The following is a 25,860-nucleotide window of genomic DNA, read 5'->3' as shown; positions in this document are numbered from 1 at the left end:
GATCACCACCTCAAGCTGAACCTCGGCAAGACGGAGCTGCTCTTCCTCCCGGGGAAGGACTGCCCGTTCCATGATCTCGCCATCACGGTTGACAACTCCATTGTGTCCTCCTCCCAGAGCGCTAAGAACCTTGGCGTGATCCTGGACAACACCCTGTCGTTCTCAACTAACATCAAGGCGGTGGCCCGTTCCTGTAGGTTCATGCTCTACAACATCCGCAGAGTACGACCCTGCCTCACACAGGAAGCGGCGCAGGTCCTAATCCAGGCACTTGTCATCTCCCGTCTGGATTACTGCAACTCGCTGTTGGCTGGGCTCCCTGCCTGTGCCATTAAACCCCTACAACTCACCCAGAACGCCGCAGCCCGTCTGGTGTTCAACCTTCCCAAGTTCTCTCACATCACCCCGCTCCTCCGCTCTCTCCACTGGCTTCCAGTTGAAGCTCGCATCCGCTACAAGACCATGGTGCTTGCCTACGGAGCTGTGAGGGGAACGGCACCTCAGTACCTCCAGGCTCTGATCAGGCCCTACACCCAAACAAGGGCACTGCGTTCATCCACCTCTGGCCTGCTCGCCTCCCTACCACTGAGGAAGTACAGTTCCCGCTCAGCACAGTCAAAACTGTTCGCTGCTCTGGCCCCCCAATGGTGGAACAAACTCCCTCACGACGCCAGGACAGCGGAGTCAATCACCACCTTCCGGAGACACTTGAAACCCCACCTTTTTAAGGAATACCTAGGATAGGATAAGTAATCCTTCTCACCCCCCTAAAAGATTTAGATGCACTATTGTAAAGTGGCTGTTCCACTGGATGTCATAAGGTGAATGCTCCAATTTGTAAGTCGCTAAATGAGTACGTCTGCTAAATGACTTAAATGTAAATGTAACATTATAGATACTGGGGCATGGTTACTGAGAGTAATACTATGAATCTTACAGTCCAGATCCCTATGTTTTTAGATACCAACATCTTTAGTTTTACTCGAGTATGACAATTGGGTTCTTTTTCCACCACTTGTAATACAAAATAATGTTTTGATCTGCTGCTCTGCTAAGTAGCTAGCTAAAGTGTAGTCAGTGGCTTGCTAAGCCATTGAAATCGGACCTTAGAAGTTCAAAACTGTATTCAATTAATTTCAATACAGCTGATGATTTCATCATGGATTAGGCACAGGTCTCTGATCGCGCTGGTCAGTAGCTGACAGTGTAGGCTAGAGATTGTATGCAGGAGCTTCTTGTAGGAATTAAGAGTCTTGCGAAAGTCTTTGTTGCTAATTAGCGTTTCAATTTTTTTTGAGTAAATTGAGACGAATGTATTGATTGATACATCTCACCTTGTCTGAGAGAGAATTACACGGTTGACAAAACGTCATGCCAAGGTAAGCCTACACCAAACACACACTTAATTGTAAGTGTTTATACAATTCAGGGTGTGAAAAATGAATGTCTGAAAAAACATTGGAACCATGTCGGTGTTTTTATGGGTATTATGACGCGTCCAAAGGTGGCGGACTGAACGAACTTGAGGCAACTAATTTCCGGTTTTTAGGACTACAAACTGGAGAGCTCTATTGAGACGGCTGTTACTTTTTAAATTTATGTATTAATATCATTTAGTCTATTTTTGATATGATAAACAAACGTTTACTGCAATTTGTTCTGTGCTTGTCATTGCTCAGTTTGCTAGGTGCACATGATGTGAAGATGTCAGCAGGGACCGACGCGCAAAACGCCAACTTCTGCCACAGGACGAGTTTCACTGGACTAGGACACACGCGCTTAAGCTTCCTCCGAAATATGGTCGGGACTCATACATTGATGTTATATGTGAGCGAATGGTCAGAGAAGCAGCTTGTAAAATGCTCAATTAACAACGACCCTGTAGCCACTGCCAGTTACCTGTTTCGTTGCCGCCAAACGCGCCCGGAGAGCCTCGTGGAATTATCCCTCTTCAATATCAGGGCGTTGTTGAGTCCAGACAACCTGTGCCCACTGAGTCCTGTCGATGGATTTATCAAACAGACGAAAAATTACCCATTGGAGCAACAACATATTTCGGGTGCAAAATCCCGTAGGAAACGCGCGTGGGTATTTCCTGGGACACTTTGGTGTGGCACTGGAAGCAAAGCGATTGACTACAAGCAGTTAGGTGAGTAGAATAATATTTACACTTCACGCATGCTGATCACCAGAGACGTTTTTCAGATAGATGTGTCCAATAGACTCAAAATACAGAAGGCTATTTACAGTAATTCTGTAAATGTAATTCTGTAATTCACACCCTCAACACTTTGTATTAGTGAAAAGAGTGAATATTATACTCTGTATAAAATATCACATAATAGTATATACTGTAACGACCCTGGGTTTATAAGCGCGGAATCGACTCTGCCGCACGAGCATGCTTTTGCGGCACAGTCGACAGCGCGCCGGACCTCAGGCTAGAAGGTCGAGGGTTCGAGACCTGCGCCCTGCTGTTTCATTACAATACCTTGTCATGTTGTATCAAAGTTTTTCAAAGTTGGGAAAGCCTTCTGTTCTTAACCATATTTGGGATGCTTCATAATGTAATGTATAGTGAAAACAAGAGCCACAAGGATAGCTGTTTCTGGACAACATATGGGACAGTCACACACAGAGTGTGATTTAGCCTCAAATTGGGCACAGGGCACAACCTTAAAGATTTATGAGTTGAAGTTGCCCAGACTTGAATGAAATTTGAGTGCTTTGCCTGTAACTTAATTCTCAATTCCATATCTTTCTTTAACCTTAATCTTTCTTTTTCTCTCATTCATTTATAGTTTGCATGTATGCACTCTTCACTTTATCATTCCTTATCCCTATTTGTCTGTAGCCTATTTGATCAGGACAACTCCTTGGAGTTGCCATGTGTGTACTGTAGGCCTACTTCTTTTCCAGCAAGTACTATATCACATCTTAATTATTGATCTATAACATTAGTGCTTGGTGCTACTACTGACCACCCACTGTTGCCATTAGAGATCGAACCGATTAATTGACAAGGACGATTCATTAGGGACGATTTCAAGTTTTCATAACAATCGGTAATTGTCATTTTTGGACGCCAATTACATTGCATTCCACAAGGAATCTGTGTGGCAGGCTGACCACCTGTTACGCGAGTGCAGCAAGGAGCCAAGGTAAGTTGCTAGCGAGCATTAAACTTATCTTATAAAAATAATCACTAGTTAACTACACATGGTTGATGATATTACTAGGTTAACTAGCTGGTCCTGCGTTGCATATAATCAATGCGGTGACTTTTAATTTATCATCGAATCACAGCCTACTTCGCCTAACGGGGGAGGATTTAACAAAAGCGCATTCGTGAAAAAAGCACAATCGTTGCACGAATGTACCTAACCATAAACATCAATGCCTTTCTTAAAATAAATACACAGAAGTATATATTTTTTAAACCTGCATATTTAGTAAAAAGAAATTGTTAGCAGGCAATATTAACAAGGGAAATTGTGTCACTTCTCTTGCGTTCAGTGCAAGCAGAGTCGGGGCATATGCAATATTTTGGGCTGCCTGGCTCGTTGCGAACTAATTTGCCAGAATTTTACATATTTATGACATAACATTGAAGGTTCTGCTATGTAACAGCAATATTTAGACTTAGGGTTGCTGCCCGTTTGATAAAATACGGAACGGTTCCGTATTTCACTGAAAGAATAAACGGGATATGTTTCGTATTGCGTCAGTTAACAATATTGACGAATACGCTGATTCGGTGTGCGAGTTCATTAGAACGTGTGTTGAAGAGGTCGTTCCCATAGCAACGATTAAAACATTCCCTAACCAGAAATCGTGGATTGATGGCAGCATTCGCGTGAAACTGAAAGCGCGAACCACTGCTTTTAATCAGGGCAAGGTGTCTGGTAACATGACCGAATACAAACAGTGCAGCTATTCCCTCCGCAAGGCTATCAAACAAGCTAAGCGTCAGTACAGAGACAAAGTAGAATCTCAATTCAACGGCTCAGACACAAGAGGCATGTGGCAGGGTCTACAGTCAATCACGGACTACAGGAAGAAATCCAACCCCATCACGGATCAGGATGTCTTGCTCCCAGGCAGACTAAATAACTTTTTTGCCCGCTTCGAGGACAATACAGTGCCACTGACACGGCCTGCAACGGAAATGTGCGGTCTCTCCTTCACTGCAGCCGAGGTGAGTAAGACATTTAAACTTGTTAACCCTCGCAAGGCTGCAGGCCCAGACGGCATCCCCAGCCGCGCCCTCAGAGCATGCGCAGACCAGCTGGCCGGTGTGTTTATGGACATATTCAAACAATCCCTATACCAGTCTGCTGTTCCCACATGCTTCAAGAGGGCCACCATTGTTCCTGTTCCCAAGAAAGCTAAGGTAACTGAGCTAAACGACTACCGCCCCGTAGCACTCACTTCCGTCATCATGAAGTGCTTTGAGAGACTAGTCAAGGACCATATCACCTCCACCCTACCTGACACCCTAGACCCACTCCAATTTGCTTACCGCCCAAATAGGCCACAGACGATGCAATCTCAACTACACTGCACACTGCCCTAACCCATCTGGACAAGAGGAATACCTATGTGAGAATGCTGTTCATCGACTACAGCTCGGCATTCAACACCATAGTACCCTCCAAGCTCGTCATCAAGCTCGAGACCCTGGGTCTCGACCCCGCCCTGTGCAACTGGGTACTGGACTTCCTGACGGGCCGCCCCCAGGTGGTGAGGGTAGGCAACAACATCTCCTCCCCGCTGATCCTCAACACTGGGGCCCCACAAGGGTGCGTTCTGAGCCCTCTCCTGTACTCCCTGTTCACCCACGACTGCGTGGCCACGCACGCCTCCAACTCAATCATCAAGTTTGCGGACGGCACAACAGTGGTAGGCTTGATTACCAACAACGACGAGACGGCCTACAGGGAGGAGGTGAGGGCCCTCGGAGTGCGGTGTCAGGAAAATAACCTCACACTCTACGTCAACAAACTAAGGAGATGATTGTGGACTTCAGGAAACAGCAGAGGGAACACCTCCCTATCCACATCGATGGAACAGTAGTGGAGAGGGTAGCAAGTTTTAAGTTCCTCGGCATACACATCACAGACAAACTGAATTGGTCCACTCACACAGACAGCATCGTGAAGAAGGCGCAGCAGCGCCTCTTCAACCTCAGGAGGTTGAAGAAATTCGGCTTGTCACCAAAAGCACTCACAAACTTCTACAGATGCACAATCGAGAGCATCCTGGCGGGCTGTATCACCGCCTGGTACGGCAACTGCTCTGCCCTCAACCGTAAGGCTCTCCAGAGGGTAGTGAGGTCTGCACAACGCATCACCGGGGGCAAACTACCTGCCCTCCAGGACACCTACACCACCCGATGTTACAGGAAGTTCATAAAGATCATCAAGGACAACAACCACCCGAGCCACTGCCTGTTCACCCCGCTATCATCCAGAAGGCGAGGTCAGTACAGGTGCATCAAAGCTGGGACCGAGAGACTGAAAAACAGCTTCTATCTCAAGGCCATCAGACTGTTAAACAGCCACCACTAACATTGAGTTGCTGCTGCCAACACACTGACACTGACTCAACTCCAGCCACTTTAATAATGGGAATTGATGGGAAATTATGTAAATATATCACTAGCCACTTTAAACAATGCTACCTTATATAATGTTACTTACCCTACATTATTCATCTCATATGCATACGTATATACTGTACTCTATCATCGACTGCATCCTTATGTAATACATGTGTCACTAGCCACTAACCATGCCACTTTGTTTACATACCCATCTCATATGTATATACTGTACTCGACACCATCTACTGTATCTTGCCTATGCTGCTCTGTACCATCACTCATTCATATATCCTTATGTACATATTCTTTATCCCCTTACACTGTGTATAAGACAGTAGTTTTGGAATTGTTAATTAGATTACTTGTTGGTTATTACTGCATTGTCGGAACTAGAAGCACAAGCATTTCGCTACACTCGCATTAACATCTGCTAACCATGTGTATGTGACAAATAAAATTTGATTTGATTTTGTTTTCGAAATTATAGTTTCAGGATTTGACCATATTAATGACCAACGGCTCATATTTCTGTGTTATTTATATTATAATTAAGTCTATGATTTGATAGAGCAGTCTGACGAAGCGGTGGTAGGCGGCAGCAGGCTCTTAAGCATTCATTCAAACTTTACGGCGTTTGCCAGCAGCTCTTCTTAGCAATGCTTGCTTCACAGCACTGTTTATGACTTCAAGCCTATCAACTCCTGAGATTAGGCTAGCAATACTAAGTGCCTATTAGAACGTCCAATAGTCAAAGGTATATGAAATACAAATGGTATAGAGAAAAATAGTCGACGCGTCATAATTCCTATAATAACTACAAGCTAAAACTTCTTAACTGGGAATACTGAACCACCAGCTTTCATATGTTCTCATGTTCTGAGCAAAGAACTTAAACGTTAGCTTTTTTTACATGGCACATATTGCGCTTTTACTTCCATCTCCAACACTGTGTTTTTGCATTATTTAAACCAAATTTAACATGTTTCATTATTTATTTGAGACTAAATAGATTTGATGTATTATTAAGTTGCAATAAGTGTTCATTGTTCATTCAGTATTGTTGTAATTGTCTTTTATTACATATCCAAACATATATGTACAGTGGGGCAAAAAAGTATTTAGTCAGCCACCAATTGTGCAAGTTCTCCAACTTAAAAAGATGAGAGGCCTGTCATTTTCATCATAGGTACACTTCAACTATGACAGACAAAACAAGGAAAAAAAATCCAGAAAATCACATTGTATGCTTTTTAATGAATTTATTTGCAAATTATGTTGGAGAATAAGTATTTGGTCAACAACAAAAGTTTATCTCAATACTTTGTTATGTACCCTTTGTTGGCAATGACAGAGGTCAAACGTTTTCTGTAAGTCTTCAAGGTTTTCACACACTGTTGCTGGTATTTTGGCCCATTCCTCCATGCAGATCTCCTCTAGAGCAGTGATGTTTCGGGGCTGTTGCTGGGCAACACGGACTTTCAACTCCCACCAAAGGCCACTCCAGGACCTTGAAATGCTTCTTACGAAGCCGCTCCTTCGTTGCCCGGGCGGTGTGTTTGGGATCATTGTCATGCTGAAAGACCCAGCCACGTTTCATCTTCAATGCCCTTGCTGATGGAAGGAGGTTTTCACTCAAAATCTCATGATACATGGCCCCATTCATTCTTTCCTTTACACGGATCAGTTGTCCTGGTCCCTTTGCAGAAAAACAGCCCTAAAGTATGATGTTTCCACCCCCATGCTTCACAGTAGGTATGGTGTCCTTTGGATGCAACTCAGCATTCTTTGTCCTCCAAACACGACGAGTTGAGTTTTTACCAAAAAGTTATATTTTGGTTTCATCTGACCATATGACGTTCTCCTAATCTTCTTCTGGATCATACAAATGCTCTCTAGCAAACTTGAGACGGGCCTGGACATGTACTGGCTTAAGCAGGGGCACACGTCTGGCACTGCAGGATTTGAGTCCCTGGCGGCATAGTGTGTTACTGATGGTAGGCTTTGTTATTTTGGTCCCAGCTCTCTGCAGGTCATTCACTAGGTCCTCCCGTGTGGTTCTGGGATTTTTGCTCACCGTTCTTGTTTTCATATTGACCCTATGGGGTGAGATCTTGCATGGAGCCCCAGATCGAGGGAGATCATCAGTGGTCTTGTATGTCTTCCATTTCCTAATAATTGCTCCCACAGTTGATTTCTTCAAACCAAGCTGCTTACCTATTGCAGATGCAGTCTTCCCAGCCTGGTGCAGGTCTACAATTTTGTTTCTGGTGTCCTTTGACAGCTCTTTGGTCTTGGCCATAGTGGAGTTTGGAGTGTGACTGTTTGAGGTTGTGGACAGGTGTCTTTTATACTGATAACAAGTTCAAACAGGTGCCATTATTACAGGTAACGAGTGGAGGACAGAGGAGCCTCTTAAAGAAGAAGTTACAGGTCTGTGAGAGCCAGAAATCTTGCATGTTTGTAGGTGACCAAATACTTATTTTCCACCATAATTTGCAAATAAATTCATTAAAAATCCTACAATGTGATTTTCTGGATTTTTTCCTTCTCATTTTGTCTGTCATAGTTGTACCTATGATGAAAATTACAGGCCTCACTCTTCCTCTTAAGTGGGAGAACTTGCACAATTGTTAGCTGACTAAATACTTTTTTGACCCACTGTATATCAGCCGGATATTCAGTTTCGGCTTTTTTTGGTCCTCCAATAATCGGTATCGGCGTTGAAAAATCATAATCGGTCGAGCTCTAGTAGCAATGTGTCATTACACATTAAATGTGTATTGAATGATCTGAGATACTTATTTAGTCTCTCCACTGTTTGTTTCTTGTTGTAGGAATGTTTGAGCGAGCAGACGGGTGCTGCCGTGAGCATGACCACTGCAGTAACACTATCCCCTCCTTCACAGTGAACTATGGTGTTTTCAATCCCAACTTCTTCACCATCTCACACTGTGACTGTGACAAAAGGTGAGCCTCAATGTGTAGCCCCTGGGCAGCATCCATCACATTCCAGGTATGACGCAGACATACATTCCAGTCCCCTGAAGGGGAACACCTTAGAGCTATAACTCAATAATGTTCAATAAAGACATACTTTTCATTATGCTGACCTTTATTTTTCAGGGGTATGGTGCATGGCTCATCTGCTAACTGATAGGTGTTTTTCTTTTCTGGAATGTCGGGTAGAGTGTGCCATTGTACCAATGATACTATATCAGATCATTTGATTCAGTGCTTTAGAGTACAAATTGTAGTCTAACTTGAGAGTCAGGATAAAGATCTATGTTTTTTTCCCACTCAGTAAAACTGTAAATATGCTATAGGCTTAAAGCTGCAATATGTAACTTTTTGGGCAACCCAATCAAATTCAAATTGAAATGTGAGTTATAGATTTCTAATTGAAAGCAAGTCTAAGAAGCTCTATATCTGTTCTATGTGGGCTATTTCTATGCTTCCCGTTCTGAAGTTCTTTTGTATCTATTACTTACGGTTTTGTACACCTGCTTCAAACAGCTGACAATACAATATTTTGGGTTATGGAAAATATATTTCACAGCAGTTTAGATGGAACAATGATTCTCTACACTATGCTTGCTTGTTTTGTCACATAAAGCAAGTTGTTTTTTGCAACAAGGAAATGGAGGTGTCATTTCTGCATAGTGCATTGTTAAATGGCACCCCAATTTGGATTACCACAATGCATGCACCAATAAAATAAGGTGAATGAAAAGAAAGTCGCATTCCCCCATAAAAAAGACGTAGTCCCCACAGTGACTGTACGAACATATCCCAACCAGAAGCCATGGATTACAGGCAACATCCGCACTGAGCTAAAAGCTAGAGCTGCTGCTTTCAAGGAGCAAAACACTAATCCAGACGCTTATAAGAAATCCCGCTATGCCCTCGGATGAACCATCAAACAGGCAAAGTGTCAATACAGGACTAAGATTGAATCATACTACACCTGCTCTGACACTCGTCGGATGTGGCAGGGCTTGCAAACTATTACGGACTACAAAGGGAAACCCAGCCGCAAGCTGCCCAGTGACGCGAGCCAACTAGGCGAGCTCAATGCCTTTTTATGGTCGCTTCGAGGCAAGCAACACTGAAGCATGCACGAGCGCACCAGCTGGACTGTGTGATCCCGCTTTGTGTAGCCGATGTGAGCAAGACCTTTTAAAACAGGTCAACATTCACAAGGCCGTGGGGCCAGAAGCATTATCACGGAAAAGGAGAGAGCATGCATGGACAAACTGGCAAGTGTCTTCACTGACATTTTCAACCTCTCCCTGACAGAGTCTGTAATACCTACATGTTTCATGTAGACCACCATGGTCCCTGTGCCCAAGAATGTCAAGGTAACCTGCCTAAATGAATACCGCCCCGTAGCACTCACGTCGGTAGTCATGAACTGCTTTGAAAGGTTGGTCATGGCTCACATCAACACCATCATCCCGGAAACTCAAGACCCACTCCAATTCACATACCGCCCCAACAGATCCACAGATGACGCAATCTCAATCACACTCCACATTGCCCTTTCCCTCTGAGACAAAAGGAACACCTATGTGAGAATGTTGTTCATTGACTACAGCTCAGCGTTCAACACCATAGTGCCCACCAAGTTCATCACTAAGTTAAGGACTATGGGACTAAACACCTTCTTCTGCAACTGGATCCTGGACTTCCTGACGGGCAGCCACCAGGTGGTAAAGGTAGGCAACAACACATCTACTATGCTAAACCTCAACACCGGAGCCCCTCAGGGGTGCACGCTTAGTCCACTCCTGTACTCCCTGTTCAACCACGACTGCGTGGCCAAGCACGACTCCAACACCATCATTATGTTTGCTGACGACACAACAGTGGTAGGCCTGATCACCGACAACGATGAGACAACCTATAGGGAGGAGGTCAGAGACCTGACAGTGTGGTACCAGGATAACAGTCTCTCCCTCAATGCGAGCAAGACAAAGGAGATGATCATGGACTACAGGAAAAGGAGAGACGAATAGGCCCCCCATTAACATCGATGGGGCTGTAGTGGAGCGGGTCGAGAGCGTCAAGTTCCTTGGTGTCCACATCATCAACAAACTATCACGGTCCAAGCATACCAAGACCCCCTCAGGAGACTGAAAAGATTTGGCATGGGTCCCCAGATCCTCAAAAAGTTATACAGCTGCACCATGGAGAGCATCCTGACCAATTGCATCACCGCCTGGTATGGCAACTGCTTGGCATCCAACTGCAACGCATTCCAGAGAGTAGTGTGTACGGCGCAGTACATCACTGGGGCCAAGCTTCCTGCCATCCAGGACCTATATACTAGGCGGTGTCAAAGACTCCAGTCATCCAAGTCATAGACTGTTCTCTCTGCTTCCGCACAGCAAGCAGTCCCGGCGCGCCAAGTCTAGGTCCAAAAGGCTCTTTAAAGAGCTTTTAGCCACAAGCCATAAGACTGCTGAACAATTAATCAAATGGCCACCGGACTATTTACATTGACCCCCCTCCCCCACCTGCTGCTACTCACTGTTTATTATTATCTATGCACAGTCACTTTACCCCTACCATCAAGTACAAATTACCTCCACTAACCTGTACCCCTGCACATTGACTCAGTACCAGTACCCCCTGTATATATGCTCGTTATTGTTATGTAATATTATTGTGATACATTTGATTTGAAATTGTACTTTTATTTAAAAAAATATATTTTTTAAATAAATATTATAATATAAATAACTATTCTTAACTTAACTCATTTCTTGAACTGCATTGTTGGTTAAGGGCTTGTAGTAAGTAAGCATTTCACGATAAGGTGAAATACACCTGTTGTATTCGCCGCATGTGACAAATAAAATTTGATTTGGCCTGTAAACCAGGTGTTTCCTATTAGGGTCTAACTAGGCCCTCAAAGAAAGACCTTATGATTTATGTAATGTATTGTTATAAAAAGTACCATTTTAAAGGCTAATAAGGTTGGTGGAACCATTCATATAGGGTTCTAGGAAAAAAACCTTCAAAGATAAAAGCATTCTTTGTTGAACCTGTCAGAGGGTTCTAGGTAGGACCATTTACAGGAGGTTCTATGAAGAACCATACATAGAATGTTCTAGGTAACCTTCTGCAAAGGGTTCTACCTAGCACCAAAAAGGGTTCCCCTTAGGTAATAAACCAAAGAACTCTAGAAGGTTCTATTTAGAACCTTTTTAGGGTGAGCAATAATTGCCCGTCTCTTTCAGGACTCCTAATCAGACACTTTGGAGATCTAAGTGAGGTGTCAACTCCTAGCTCTGAGTTCCCACAGAACACAAGACCGATGTTTGTGTAGTACGCTTATATTCTGATTAATTTCCTTTATGCATGAATGCCAGACGGACGATGCAGTCTCGTTCTCCTCCCAGGTTTAACTGACAAGGTCATACACATGATTCATTCCACAGTAAGGTGCCTGAACGTCGCGGACATGGGTCGGGCTCAGGCTTAAACTCCACGCCTGTGAAGGGCTCTAAAGCAGAGCACGTCCATGGCTCGGCTTCAAAATGTTAGTGATCAATTGAGTGATACCCGAGCCCTGCCTGTTCCCTAGTTATGAATCAACATTCCCTACCCGCGTATAGCACGTCACTTCATGTTTCCTCATAAGCAATTTAAATCTTCCTGTAAAATGTCATGTTTTGACTTGTCACTTCTCCCTGTGAATACCAAGCAACAACAATATGTGGCTCTTTTGGACAGACTGGCATTAAAGAAATGATGGGAAACATCAACTATTCAATAATAATAAGTGTTATACAACAGTGTGATTTGCTCTGGCTGACAACATGCCAAGTTTGCAACCTATTTGAACTATTCCTTGGGTGAGAGATCCCTGATTTGTTGTTTGAGCTTAAAACAGCAATGGTAAGCTTAGGAAAACTGACGACTTAAAGGGACGTTTCTATCATGTTAAACTTCATTCATTATTTCGAGCAACACCCCAAAGTCAACATATGTTAAAATAGCGCGTGTTTTGTAGTAAAAGATGGATGAAGATAAGTGTTTCCAATGACATCATCGGTGTGTATCATGTAATTTTATGCAATTGTGCGTATTCATTGCCTACTAATTGATTGTCATTGGAAACGCTTATATTCCTCTTTTTATTTTAATTTTACTACAACACAAAGAAACACCATTTTCACATATGTTGTGGTGGGGCTGGATATGATGAATATGAAGTTCAACATTTTAGAAATTTCCCTTTAATGCCACGGTCTTGGCAATACCTACCCTTTTTTCTGTTGTCATCAGGTTTCGCCAGTGCCTCCAGCGTGTAAATGATACCATCTCCAATATGGTGGGCTTCAGCTTCTTCAATCTCCTAAAGATGCCCTGCTTCGAGTTCACTCCCAAGAGTCAATGTACTGAGCTTAACTGGTGGGGAATGTGAGTACTGTCTGTCAGAAATAATTTGGTGTGTGTAAGCGATATTGTCCTGATCAAGTCTTTACAGTACATGGACTTTGTTCTATAATTATTATTTTTTTATTTTATTTATTATTATTATTGTTTTTAACCTTTTATTTAACCAGGCAAGTCAGTTAAGAACATATTCTTATTTTCAATGACGGCCTGGGAACAGTGGGTTAACTGCCTGTTCAGGGGCAGAACGACAGATTTGTACCTTGTCAGCTCGGGGGTTTGAACTCGCAACCTTCCGTCCAACGCTCTAACCACTAGGCTACGCTGCCGCCCCTTACTGTGATAAGGATAGTAATATGGGACATGCTATTGTTCCATCAAAAAATGTAATAAGGATCATATGATGGGCAATTGAAACTGCAGCAGAAACTCTCCAGTTTTAACTGAGATGCTTGTGATAACTTGCCTGATATCCAGCCCCCTCACTCTTCCTCCAGACAACACCACATTGCCCTGGTCCATCCCAGCAAAACATTGAACATTAAAAGTAATTCCCTGTATTCAAAATACGATTGTATTAGATTGTATTAGATAATGTAATTACTGTATGTACCCCCCCCCCCCATATGAAATATACAGTGACTCTGAAATTACAAATAATACAACCAGTAAGCTAATGTATACAAAATTAGAAAAATGTTGTGAGATGTTGTGAAAAATACAGAGAGACCTATGGCCAGCGTTGTGGGTAATGCGTTACAAAGTAAAGCATTATAATAATATTATTTTGCGGTAACAAGTAATATAATAAAATACTGTTCCAATTTTAAGTAATAATACTACAGTTACTGATCAAAGATAGGTTGTTGTTACTTTTGTTACCCTTCCCATTACAGTTATGGATCCAAATAAATATTTGTGATTATTATTCCCTCTCTGTTGGCACCATTTTTACCCCCCTCCCAGTATTGTTTTCTTCCTAAGTCTGACGTCCTTGCACCAAGTTCCTGTTTACGAACGCACTACTACAAACTGCTCTAGTGAGGGCAATGAAAAATGGCAGAAGCATCTAAAACGTTGAGTTTCAGTGGGGAAGTACTCCCATTACTTGTGGCCTTTTTTCCCCCTCCCACACACAGTTTGTAATAGTAAAAAACAAACTGTCTTTCTATTTGTGCAACTAAACTAAAGTAAACTTTGATGTGGTGTGAGGACAAAATTACAAGAATAAAACCTTAAAACATAAACTGTGCCCAGGCATGAGAAAACACTTCACTGCTAGAAACACAACTTCCAATCTCTTGAAGCACCTGCAAAAGCAACACGCCAAGACAAAACTCATAACGGAAAACCCCCAAGGCCTGATCACTGCTGCTGAAGATGACTATGTAGGCCTAACCCCTCCAAACAACCCAGGCTTGATTATAATCGTTCAGGATGACAGGCTTTAGCCCAGGGAGAGGTGAACAAGATTGTAGCTTGGTATGTTGTAGATTTTGTGTCTGTCATTATTAGGTTACTTGTGTTAGTGTATAGGCCTAAGTAACATAACATTTACATTGAGTGAGGGCGCACAATATTTTGGGGTGTAACACAAAAGTAATATAGTAGTGTAAGTGGTTACTTTTCCCAGGGAGTGATATGTAAAGTAATATGTTACTGTTGATGGACGTAATACTTTACATATTTTAAGTAACGACCCCAACACTGCCTATGACTTTATGAAAGGATTCTCTCTTGGCATGTTTGGCCTGTAATAAGTCCATGTTTGCTCTGCAGGTGCAAGGTGGCCAAGGTGGCCCCATATGCAGTCTTCAAAAATCCCAAAGATTACACTATCAACCGCACGGCAAGTAAACATAGTGGCAGCGGTGACCCCGAAACCTCAGCAAGCACCGGGGAACACCTGGTTACAGTGAGACCCTTGTCTAGCCCAACCAGGTTAATCCCCAAAGGGAACCGCCCCAAGCTATTTTCCCCCTCACGGGACTGTGTTCCAAGAGGTCCTCCCAGAGGAGACACCTTTCAGATCAAGCACAGGAAAGGATGCAGCAGGGGCAAGAAAACATTCACAACTCAAACAACCACAAGTCAAACACAGACCAGCACCCCCTTAATACAGACAACTGCATCCCTGATACAGAGGAGTGCATCACAAAAACAGAAAACCACACCCACAACTCAGAGAGCTGCTTCGAAAATTATTACAACCACATCGCAGGTAAAAATGAAAACTGCTACACAAAAGACTGGACCAAGAACTGAAAAAACGATCTCACCTCATAATCAAGCTACAACAAAGAAAAAAACACGGTCACGACAGAGGACAACATCAACACCAAAGCCTTCACCTCATCCACAGACAACAACTTTAACAACCACAACTCTTATACCCAAAAGTCCCAAACTCCCAAAGGTCCTTAGGAAACTTCACCGTTGTGGCCCTCCAAGAGGAGATACCTTTCAGCCTCGCCGCTGGAGGGGGGAACGAGGCAAAGCCTGTTTGGAACAGATAACTAAAACACCAATGACCATATCCTCAGCAAACAAGACTGCATCACCAACCCAGAGGAGAATATCTCAAACTCAGAGAACAATGCCCTCAAATAAGAGAACAACATCTGCAACTGTGATGACCTCATCTACCCTTTGGAAGAACACAATTACTAAGAGGACCGCGTCCTCAAAGCTAAGGACCACACTTCTAATACAAACCCCTACTGAGAGTGCACCATCTATGACAACAGGTAGTAGTTTTGTGTTTCTCCATGAGCCCACTATCAGTCTGGTAACTGGCCAGCCTGCAACTGCCCCAAGCTTTAATTTTATTTTTTAGGAAAAGCTTGATGATGCCATTCTAGATATACAGTGAGAACCCTCTGTAATTATTGGGACAGTGAAGCATTTATTTTTATTTTGGCTCAGTACTCCAGCACTCTGTATAAGAAATGATCTAATGACTGTGAGGTTAACTTCTTATGGGCAGGTGGGACGGTTGCGTCCCACCTGGCCAACATCTGGTGAAATTGCAGAGCCCAAAATTCAAACTAATTATAAATATTTAACTTTCATAACATCACAAGTGTAATACATCAAAATAAAGCTTAACTTCTTGTTAATCCATCCGCTGTGTTAGATTTCAAAAAAGCTTTACGGAGAAAGCACACCATGCGATTATCTGAGGACAGCGCCCTGCATACAAAAGCATGAAAAACATATTTCAACCAGGCAGGTGCGACACGAAAGTCAGAAATAGCGATATAAAAAAATGCCTTACCTTTTGATGATCTTATTCTGTTGGCACTCCAAAATGTCCCAGTTACATCACAAATGGTCCTTTTGTTCGATAATGTCCTATTTTATATCCATAAAAACTCAGTTTAGCTGGCACGCTTCAGTCAATAATCCACCCAGTTTCCCTCCATCAAAATGCATCCCAAACGTTACTAATGAACTTTTCCAAACAAGTCAAACAACGTTTATAATCAAACCTTCGCTACCCTAATACGTAAATAAAAGATAACGATTCTCAGTCTTAAATTTTATCTCTCATTCACACGCTTGGTACCACTACAGCCAAAATGGGAGCCACCTAGAAAAACGACAATTTCTGGCTCATTTTTCCAAAAACCAGGCGGAAACTCTTTCTAAAGACTGTTGACATCTAGTGGAAGCCCTAGGAACTGCAATCTGGGAGGACTTCAACTTATAATAAAAGTGACAGCCATTGAAAATAGTGGTAGGCTGAATTGTTTTTTGGGGGGGATGGTTTGTCCTCTGGGTTTCGCCTGCCATATCAGTTCTGTTATAATCACAGACATTATTTTAACTATTTTAGAAACCTTAGAGTGTTTTCTATCTAAATCTACCAATTATATGCATATCCTAGGTTCTGGGCCTGAGTAACAGGCAGTTTACTTTGAGCATGCTTTACATCCGGACGTGAAAATACTGCCCCCTACCCAAGAGCGGTTAAAGTGTAGACTGTCAGCTTTAATTAGAAATTACAGCACTTTTATACATAGTTACCCCATTTTAGGGGACCAAAAGTATTGGGACAAATTCACGTGTGTATTAAAGTAGTCAAAAGATAAGAATTTGGTTCCATATTCATAGTGCGCAATGACTACATCAAGTTTGTGAATCTATAAATGTGTTAGATGGATTTTCTGTTTGTTTTGGTTGTTTCAGATTGTTTTGTGCCCAATAGAAATTAATGGAAAAATGTAGTGTCATTTTTGTGTCACTTATTGTAAATAAGAATAGTATATGTTTCTAAACACTTCAACAGTAATTAGGATGCTACCATGATTAAAGATAATCCTGAATGAATCATGAATAATGTTGAGTGAGTTACGGACGCACAAATATCATACCCCCAAGACATTCCAACCTCTCACCATTACAATAACGGGGGAGGGTAGCATTTTCTTTTTAAAGGGGTGGGTATGATATTTGTGGATTTAACTTTCTCACACTTGTTCATGATTTAATTTAGGATTATCTGTAATCATGGTAGCACCCACATTAATGTAGAAGTGTTGGAAAACATATTCTATTCTTACTTACAATAAAAGTGACTCCAGAATGACACAATGCATTATTTACCATTCATTTATCTTGGGCAAAATCTTATCTGAAACATAACCAAAACAAACAGAAAATGCATCCAACACATTTGTAGAGTCACAAGCTTGATGTAGTCAAAAGAAGAAAAATGCCTCACTGTCCCAATAATTACAAAGGACACTAACTTACTGCATGTCATGACTCAGCTAGCTTCATTATGTTCTGTTTTGTTCTCTGTGTTACAGATAATATGCTTCTTTGTGGCACTCTCAAGCATTTGGATGAATGTAAATACAAAATTCCCCCTTTAGTGAAGAGATATGATCTCCACAACATGGGATCAAAGACTGTGTACCATTGTGATTGCACCCACAGGTGAGAAAGTATCCATACAGTACAATGCAGTGATGCTTATTTTTTATGAGCATGGCCTTATTTCTATTACAGCATATTGGATGACTGTCATTCATATCCCATTCACCCAGCTCAATGTAACATCGATAGGTTTAGGCTACTACATGATGCAATTTTTTTAAACTATACCTATCATGAGGTTGCTACAACCTAGCCTATGAATTAAAGTTTTCAACGTAGGTGCACATGGTGAGAAACATTTGAGTCATCAAGGTGATGTGACATTGACACATTAAATACTGCCTGGCACACTCTATACTGCCTGGCACACTCTTACCTGCATCTAGCTGATCTAGGGTGTAATCATTAGTCCAACAGTTGCAAACTAAAGTTTCTATTGGACAAATTCAGTTATGTTTATCCCCGTTCCGTTTGCTTCCGTTTTAAGAAAAAAAAAATCAACCGAATGGGTGGAATAAATACACACCTGATCACACGCTAACCGTTCACTTTCATAGCAGCCACATACAAACAGATTGATAATTTTGCTCATTGTATAATTCCTTTTTGAATCTACGCGCTCTCCTCCTCTCACCTTTTCCCTTCACTTGTGGACTTCAGTGCACAACACATCAGCTGTCTGTGACCAGGCGAAAAAACCTCTCCAACCCAAACCTTCATATCATAACCGCTAACCGCTACACACAGCCTACATCGTTGTCACCATATTAGCTAACGTCATACCTAGTCAACATAGCTCCTATAACTAACGTGTTAGTAAAGCCCCTACATTCATGCAGAACAGTACAGTCAGCAAGCAGTTTAGCAGCTAAACTGGTGTGCCACGGTGACAATAAATTAATAAAACCAAAAATGTATCTTGACTTGGAAGAGTTCCAGTGTTGGATAGACATACCTAGCTAGCTAACATTGCATCCCTCTCTGTTTGAGCCAGGTGTTTGAATAGGCTAAACTAGCAAGTTGTATTCACTAGCTAAGTGAAGGTGAATAAAAATACAATGAAATAAAGCTAGCTCTATCTTGCTTCTCCTTCAAAACTTTTCAACTATTGTCTTTCTCTCTTTGTCAACTACTACTCATGACTTTGTATGTACTGCAGCGCTAGCTATCTGCAGGTTATGCTTTCAGTACTATATTAATTCTCTGATCCTTTGATTGGGTGGACATGTCAGTTCATGCTGCAAGAGCTCTGATTGGTTGGAGAACGTTGTCATAATTACTGTGTAAGTCTATGGAATTGTGGTGAGAACCACGAGCCTCCTAGGTTTTGTATTGAAGTCAATGTGCTAGTCAATGTAGTGAACTGGTCGATTGTTTAGTCGGTAGGCTGTTGGTCGACCAATATTATTATATTTTGAGCAGTAGCAAATATGTATTTTTTCTTTTTATGGCACACAATCCATTGTGGAGGCCGGGGGGGTGGCACAGTTTTAGAAGAAGGTTCGAGTGGCTAAAATGCACAATGTTCTTCGCTCTCCAGAATGCGCAAAATCATTGTTTCATAACTTCGTTGTGTGAATTGTTTGGCTTGATTTTTATTGTCTATAAATTCCCCATGATGCATATCACCAGTAGTAGCCTACATTTACTGTTAGTTCCTATAATTTCTAATCTGCAATGTTTGTTTGGTTATGTTAATTTCTGTTAATGCATTCAACACTATTATTTCAGTCTTTTACTGTTCTCATTGTCAGAGTGGACAAGTTGTTTGCAGAGCGCACAACCTATGCTACACTTGTGGGAAACAAGTTTCATTCCATTTACAAGTTTTGTCAATTTACTCATTGTCTTTTGTTTGGAGCGCTACTGTCAATGTTGAGTAAGGACGCGCACTGATTACGCATAGAAGTAGGCCTATAGGCATATAAATGTACCGATTTGGGGATCAAATAGTATTTCTGATTGGCTTAACGCACCACCTCTAATGAGCTGTGGAGCTTCTCAAAGTAATGTTTTCTTCACCTCAAACAGCAAGCAAACAAAGTCGGGTTTTTACATACACATTGAAAATGACAATAGTTCCTCAAAGTATTCGAAAAACAGTCCGCGTGAAAGGGGAAATGCTTGGATCCAGTGGAAACAGTCATAAAATAGGTCGACCTGATGAGTCTGTCCCGAGCTTACTGGTGTGGGAAACTCTGGGTGCCCAGAATATTTTATGTTACAAGTCTGCTAGTGTGAGCTTCGGGTTGGACCCAAGTTGATAGTTGATACAATGTTTAAAGTTCGTTGCAGACAGGCTAATATTGGCCTATGTGATTTATAGGAGACATTTTCTACCTGCAGCCTGCAATGTTTTTATTTGATGGCTTTATGTAGGTTTGTATCATTTTAATTTAGTTGGATAGAATTTTGATGAACCACATCCCAATGAATTTGAGATACAAATACATTATTTATCAACTAAATGAAACTATAACACGAAAATGTTCATATGAAAACCATAACTGACATGCTGATCGGAAGAAATTGTAAGACAAATTTACATTTCACATGAAAATAGTTGCAGACTCCTAGTGTAGCCTATTACCGGCAACTTCAGGAGAGTAATGGCAGAACCTGCGAAAGCCAGTAGGAGCGGGAGGAGGTTGATCTGGTCAGCTTTTTCTTTTCTGATGATCTTGATCTCTGCTCCCTCTTGAGTCATTTGTGTCTTATTTCAACAAACAGCATCAGACAAGCATATAGTTGATTTGTTTAAAACACACACCTCAAAAAAATACACGTTTAAAAAAAGTCAACCAAGATGTTTGTTGTTGTAGGGGACAGCCCTACAATGTACCTAGAGGAGGACGGAAGCTAGCTGTCCTCCGGCTACACCATGGTGCAACCCTACAGTGCTGTTAAGGCTAATGTAGACCTTCATTGCAAAACAGTGTGTTTTAATCAATTATTTGGTGACATTAATATATTTAGTATAGTTTTATCTAAAAAGCATAACTTTTTTCGTATGTTTTACTATTTTTATGGAATTCACTGAGGAGGATGGTCCTCCCCTTCCTCCTCTGAGGAGCCTCCACTGGTACAATGTATCCTGAGCACTTTGTAACTCAAATGGAATGTGTTAAAGTATTTTTGCAGCTGCCTTAAATAACTACGGGTTAGAGGGTTAGGGCCTGCTGGGTTAGATAACTACGCAAGATGGACGCACATGTTACATGCGCGCACAAACACACACACACACACACACAGTCTCACATATTTCCTTTCTGATAGTGTTTGTCTTTCTCTTAACCTTTTCTCCTCATCCACTGGCTCTCTCCCTGGAGCGCTGGTCTCCCCTGTCCCTCTATCTTTTTCCATCACATTTCAGGCTGGCTGATCAGATCAGACACTTGGAGAAGACCACAATACTCCAATCCCTCCTGCAGGACTTTGTATCTTTATCCTGCTTCAACGTGCCGAGTGTGCAAGACTGTCATGGAGGGAAAAGGTTGGTGGCTCAAATTCAAAGGCTGATAGATTTGCAATGAGCCACAACCTTTTCAATGGATCTCTTCACAAGGCTAATTGTTCATTGTTTCATTACATGCAATGTGTCAGTGTCTTACCTACTGTCAATCTAATAACAATAATCCATATGCACAATAACTGTGCATATGCCTGTCGGTTCAAGTATTTATATATTTTTCTTTGCTCTCTTGCTTTAGCTGTACTGCTGGATTTTCCCAAGCCACTGACCTAATTCAAGTCCTTAAAAGCATGGAGGAAAGAGGAAGACTTAATGCTCAGAGCACAAGTAAAGACTCAAAAAGAGGGACTCCTATTCGCCTCTACAAGCGATGTCTGAGGATCATTGAGTCCAAGAAGCATTGACTAATGATTCCCAAACATCAGCACCCTTAAGTACCAGTTACTAGAATGGGAATGCAATGCATCTGTCCAACATCACCCTCTATTGTGTTTTTTAAAGATTTTTAAGCCTTAAGATGATAAATGTGGCAGAAGGACTTGATTTGCTGTTGTTCAGTATAGGAGGGAGTTCCTTATACCTTCCAACTTTTCCCCAAATCTTTGACCTCAACTGTAAATAATGATCCACAACTAGAGTTGTACAGAATTCTCCTGCTGAGGGTACTATGATCTCTGACAACAATTTAATACATTTATATTGAGTCTTTGTACATCTAGATTAAAACCCTTGAATATTACCAGTCTCTGTTACGTCATTGTCTCACATTACAAGATTCCCTTAAGGTGCAGTATTTTTTTTTAGTCAATAGCATTTCTAAAATTGCTCAAGAGGTGGCACCCTTCTACCTCTAACAGTAAGGTAATTGACATTCGCACACATTTGTTATTTTTCTTAGTTTTAGTATGTCGTGAATTGATCATGTTGAAGTAAACAGTGTGGGATTTTCACTTCTTAGCTAAAGGCTTGAAATTGTAATATTGTGTCATGATCATCATCATCATTTACCTACCTTGTCACTACAATCAGAAAAAGTACAGTAATACTTTTAAGAAAACAAATTAAACCATGAGTATTAAACAAACCCTAATACAACCTCGGCATTACTAGGAAGTATGTTTGTTGAAATGTTTGTCGGCCAGGGGTCTCCAACAGGTAGATCGTGAGTTACTAGTTGCTCGCAGCCCACCTATGAGTAACTTGCCAATCAATTCTGAAAGTACATGCATTTTTTTCATGTGTTCCATTGTAAACTGTCATAAACATAGAGCTCCTGCTACTATCCAATCAAAGACACTTTGACATCCCATCCCTGGTTAGCCACTACTAGCTTAAACAGGGCTGCCAACTTTTGAAAAAAGCTTGGAGTGAGATTTGTTATGTGTATTTCTTTGCCCCCTGGCACAACCCCTATATGTACAATTGTACTGTTTTAAAGCGAATTTCCTGCAATTCTACATATTTTCACATGGCTTAGACATATGACACTGGTCAGGTGTATTCAGGGTATTTTGAACATTAACACTCAATTTGACGACACTGTTACTTTGAGATTTTTGGGGGATCAATTTTAAAGAATGATAATCTAAAAAAAAATGTTTAGGTGGTTTGACACTTTATTTAGACAAAAATTAAATGTGGGGAGACATGCAAATGCTAGAAACAGTGGGAAGGTTGAAAGCCGGGATTGTTCCCTGTTCTCAGGTTGTTGAAGCACCCTTGACAGGGATTACAGCCTCAAGTCTTCTTCGGTATGACGCTACAAGCTTGGCACACCTGTATTTAGGGAGTTTCTGCCATTCTTCTCTGTAGATTCTTTCAAGCTCTGTCAGGTTAGATGGGAAGGGTCGCTGCACAGCTATTTTCAGGTCTCTCCAGAGTTGAGTTGATTTTATTTTACAGGGATATTGCACATGAGATGCAAACATGAGTCACTGAGCCACTTTGTAACCTGGCCACTTTGTAACCTGGACCATTACAGTAGTGATTTCTTGTGCAGCTTGTTGTTTGCTCTTTGCATGCACATATATCACTGTATCGTCTGCGTACATTTGAACTTCAGACCCAGTACAGACAGAAGGCAGATCATTAATGTACAGGTTGAACAGGAGGGGCCCCAGTATTGACCCAGAGATGTTCGATCGGGTTTAAGTCCGGGTTCTGGCTGGGTCATTCAAGGACATTCAGAAACTTGTCCCAAAGCCACTCCTGCATTGTCTTGGCTGTGTGCTTAGGGCCGTTGTCCTGATAGAAGTTGAGCCTTCGCCCCAGTCTGAGGATCTGAGCGCTGTGAAGCAGGTTTTCATCAAGGAACTCTCTGTACTTTGCTCCATTCATCTTTCCCTCAATCCTGACTAGTCTCCCAGTCCCTGCCGCTGAAAAACATCCCCACGGCATAATGCTGCCACCACCATGCTTCTCCGTACTTATCGTGCTTGGTTTCCTCCAGATGTGATTCTTGGCATTCAGGCCAAATAGTTCAATCTTGTTTCTTATGGTCTGAGAGTCTTTAGGCAAACTCCAAGCGGGCTGTCGTGCATTTTACCTAGGAGTGGCTTCCGTCTGGCCACTACCATAAAGGCCTGATTGGTGGAGTACTGCAGAGATGGTTGTCCTTCTGGAATGTTCTCCCATCTCCACAGAGGAACTCTGGAGATCCAAACTTCTTCCACTTAAGATTTATGGAGGCCACTGTTTTGTTGGGGACCTTCAATGCTGCAGAAATTATTTGGTGCCCTTCCCCAGATATGTGCCTCGACACAATCCTGTCTCTGAGCTCTATAGACAATTCATTCGACCTCATGGCTTGGTTTTTGCTCTGACAGGCACTGTCAACTGTGGGACCATATATAGACAGGTGTTGGCCTTTCCAAATCATGTTCAATCAATTGAGTTTACCACAGGTGGACTCCAATCAAGTTGTAGGAACATCTCAAGGATGATCAATGGAAACAGGATCAGTCTTCATGCAGTTTTGGTTCTGTTTTCCTGTCCAGACGCTTCTCTTGTTTTGTATTACTCTTGTTCATTTTTATTAAACTCACCAACTGTACTTGCTTCCTGACTCTCAGCGTGTTCGTTACACATGCATCTATCTATACAACGTTAGCTTGATTTGTTATAAGAGATATTATACTTTAGTAATTGTAATTGGTGGCAGGGAAGTCCGATGCAGGAGAGCAGAACTAGGTAATAGCAGTTTAATTCCAAAACAACTTGGGTAAAAACCTGACGCACTCCAGTCAACATGTGCACAAGCACTTACAAACAAACAATACCACACAAAGACATGGCGGGAACAGAGGGTTAAATACACAACACGTAATGAGGGAATGAAAATCCAGGTGTGTGGGAAAACAAGACAAAACAAATGGAAAATGAAAAATGGATCGCGATGGCTATAAGACCAGTGACGTCGACCACCAAACACCGCCCGAACAAGGAGAGGAACTGACTTCGGCAGAAGTCGTGACAGTAATCCACAATGACCTGGTGATGGAAGTCTAATAATTACATTATCTTCCATATTCCTACGGATACCTTGCAACTGGAGATCCTTTCAAAACGATTGCCTACAGTTACTGTGTAGGGCACTGCACGGTTGGGTGACCAGGGCCATCTGGGACTGCCTCCTGGGGGCATTCAGGTGTGTGTGAAGGCTACCTGTGTCCTGCATAACTTCTTGAGGATGGAAACTAGGACCAGGATGGCATCTACAGCTTTGCAGACGTGTGCTAGAGGAGAGGTCTGCTGCTCTGCAGGATGTTGCCAGGATGGGGGCCAACAATGCAACACAGGAGGCAATCCGGGTGCGCGAGATCTTCACCTACTTTTTCAAAGAGGGTGCTATTCCCCGGGAACAACAGACTACACTATGCACAACCAGAATACTTTTTTAAGAGCCATCCACATATCAATAGGAATATTCTTCCAGTCATTAAATTCCCAGTTCCTTTCCCTTTGATTTCTACTTGTCAGGTGAGGGTGCTGTTCAGGTAAGGTTGATGTGTATACAAAACCAAACAGGCTCTTTTAAGAGTCAAAAAAAAAAGTTGAACATTTAGACACCCCATAATCCACACCTACATACTGGTGCATTAATCAGAAAGCAGGCTCAGGTGTGTAGCTGTGGCTCCTTCCACACACAGATTCTTGTTGAACACTGTTATTGAGAAAATAAGGTAGTTAAATGGACAGTCTCTCCCTAAATTATACTAGCCGTGTCGGTGAACCCTTTCCGCATCTAAAACCCTCCCGCATCTGAACTGTCTGAGACATAGAGGGCACAGCATGATTAGAGGTGAGAGGTCACTTGGTCGGGTCAACAGGAAGTATTATTAAAGAGATGCTTTACATTGAAATACAGATAGAGATGTAGTAGTCCCAGAGTTAATGATCCAAGGTCAGTTTAGCATTTCACCTCTTGATGATTATGATGACTGAGAGTGTTAGAATAAAATAAAAAAACTCCCTCCATCTGCCTCTCGTCTGCAGG

The 25,860-nt window shown here is 42.1% G+C and overlaps 1 protein-coding gene across 2 annotated transcripts; it reads left to right on the top strand.

Moving 5' to 3' along the window:
* Positions 1-1,214: 1,214 nt before the first annotated feature.
* Positions 1,215-24,421, top strand: LOC118393221 (group 3 secretory phospholipase A2-like). 2 transcript variants are annotated; one of them, XM_035785692.2, is made up of 8 exons: positions 1,215-1,379; positions 1,680-2,149; positions 8,440-8,572; positions 12,899-13,033; positions 14,789-15,756; positions 17,824-17,953; positions 21,267-21,386; positions 21,604-24,421. In XM_035785692.2, the coding sequence occupies exons 1-8, from the start codon at positions 1,372-1,374 to the stop codon at positions 21,767-21,769; spliced, it is 2,130 nt and encodes a 709-aa protein (XP_035641585.1). In that variant the 5' UTR covers positions 1,215-1,371; the 3' UTR covers positions 21,770-24,421. The 2 variants fall into 2 exon arrangements, with proteins under 2 accessions (XP_035641585.1, XP_035641584.1); XM_035785691.2 differs by lacking the exon at positions 1,215-1,379 and having other exon boundaries at positions 1,517-2,149.
* Positions 24,422-25,860: the final 1,439 nt, after the last annotated feature.

Source organism: Oncorhynchus keta, chromosome 14 (assembly GCF_023373465.1).
Source record: "Oncorhynchus keta strain PuntledgeMale-10-30-2019 chromosome 14, Oket_V2, whole genome shotgun sequence".
NCBI lineage: Eukaryota > Metazoa > Chordata > Actinopteri > Salmoniformes > Salmonidae > Oncorhynchus > Oncorhynchus keta.
This window is presented reverse-complemented; position numbering and strand designations above follow the sequence as displayed.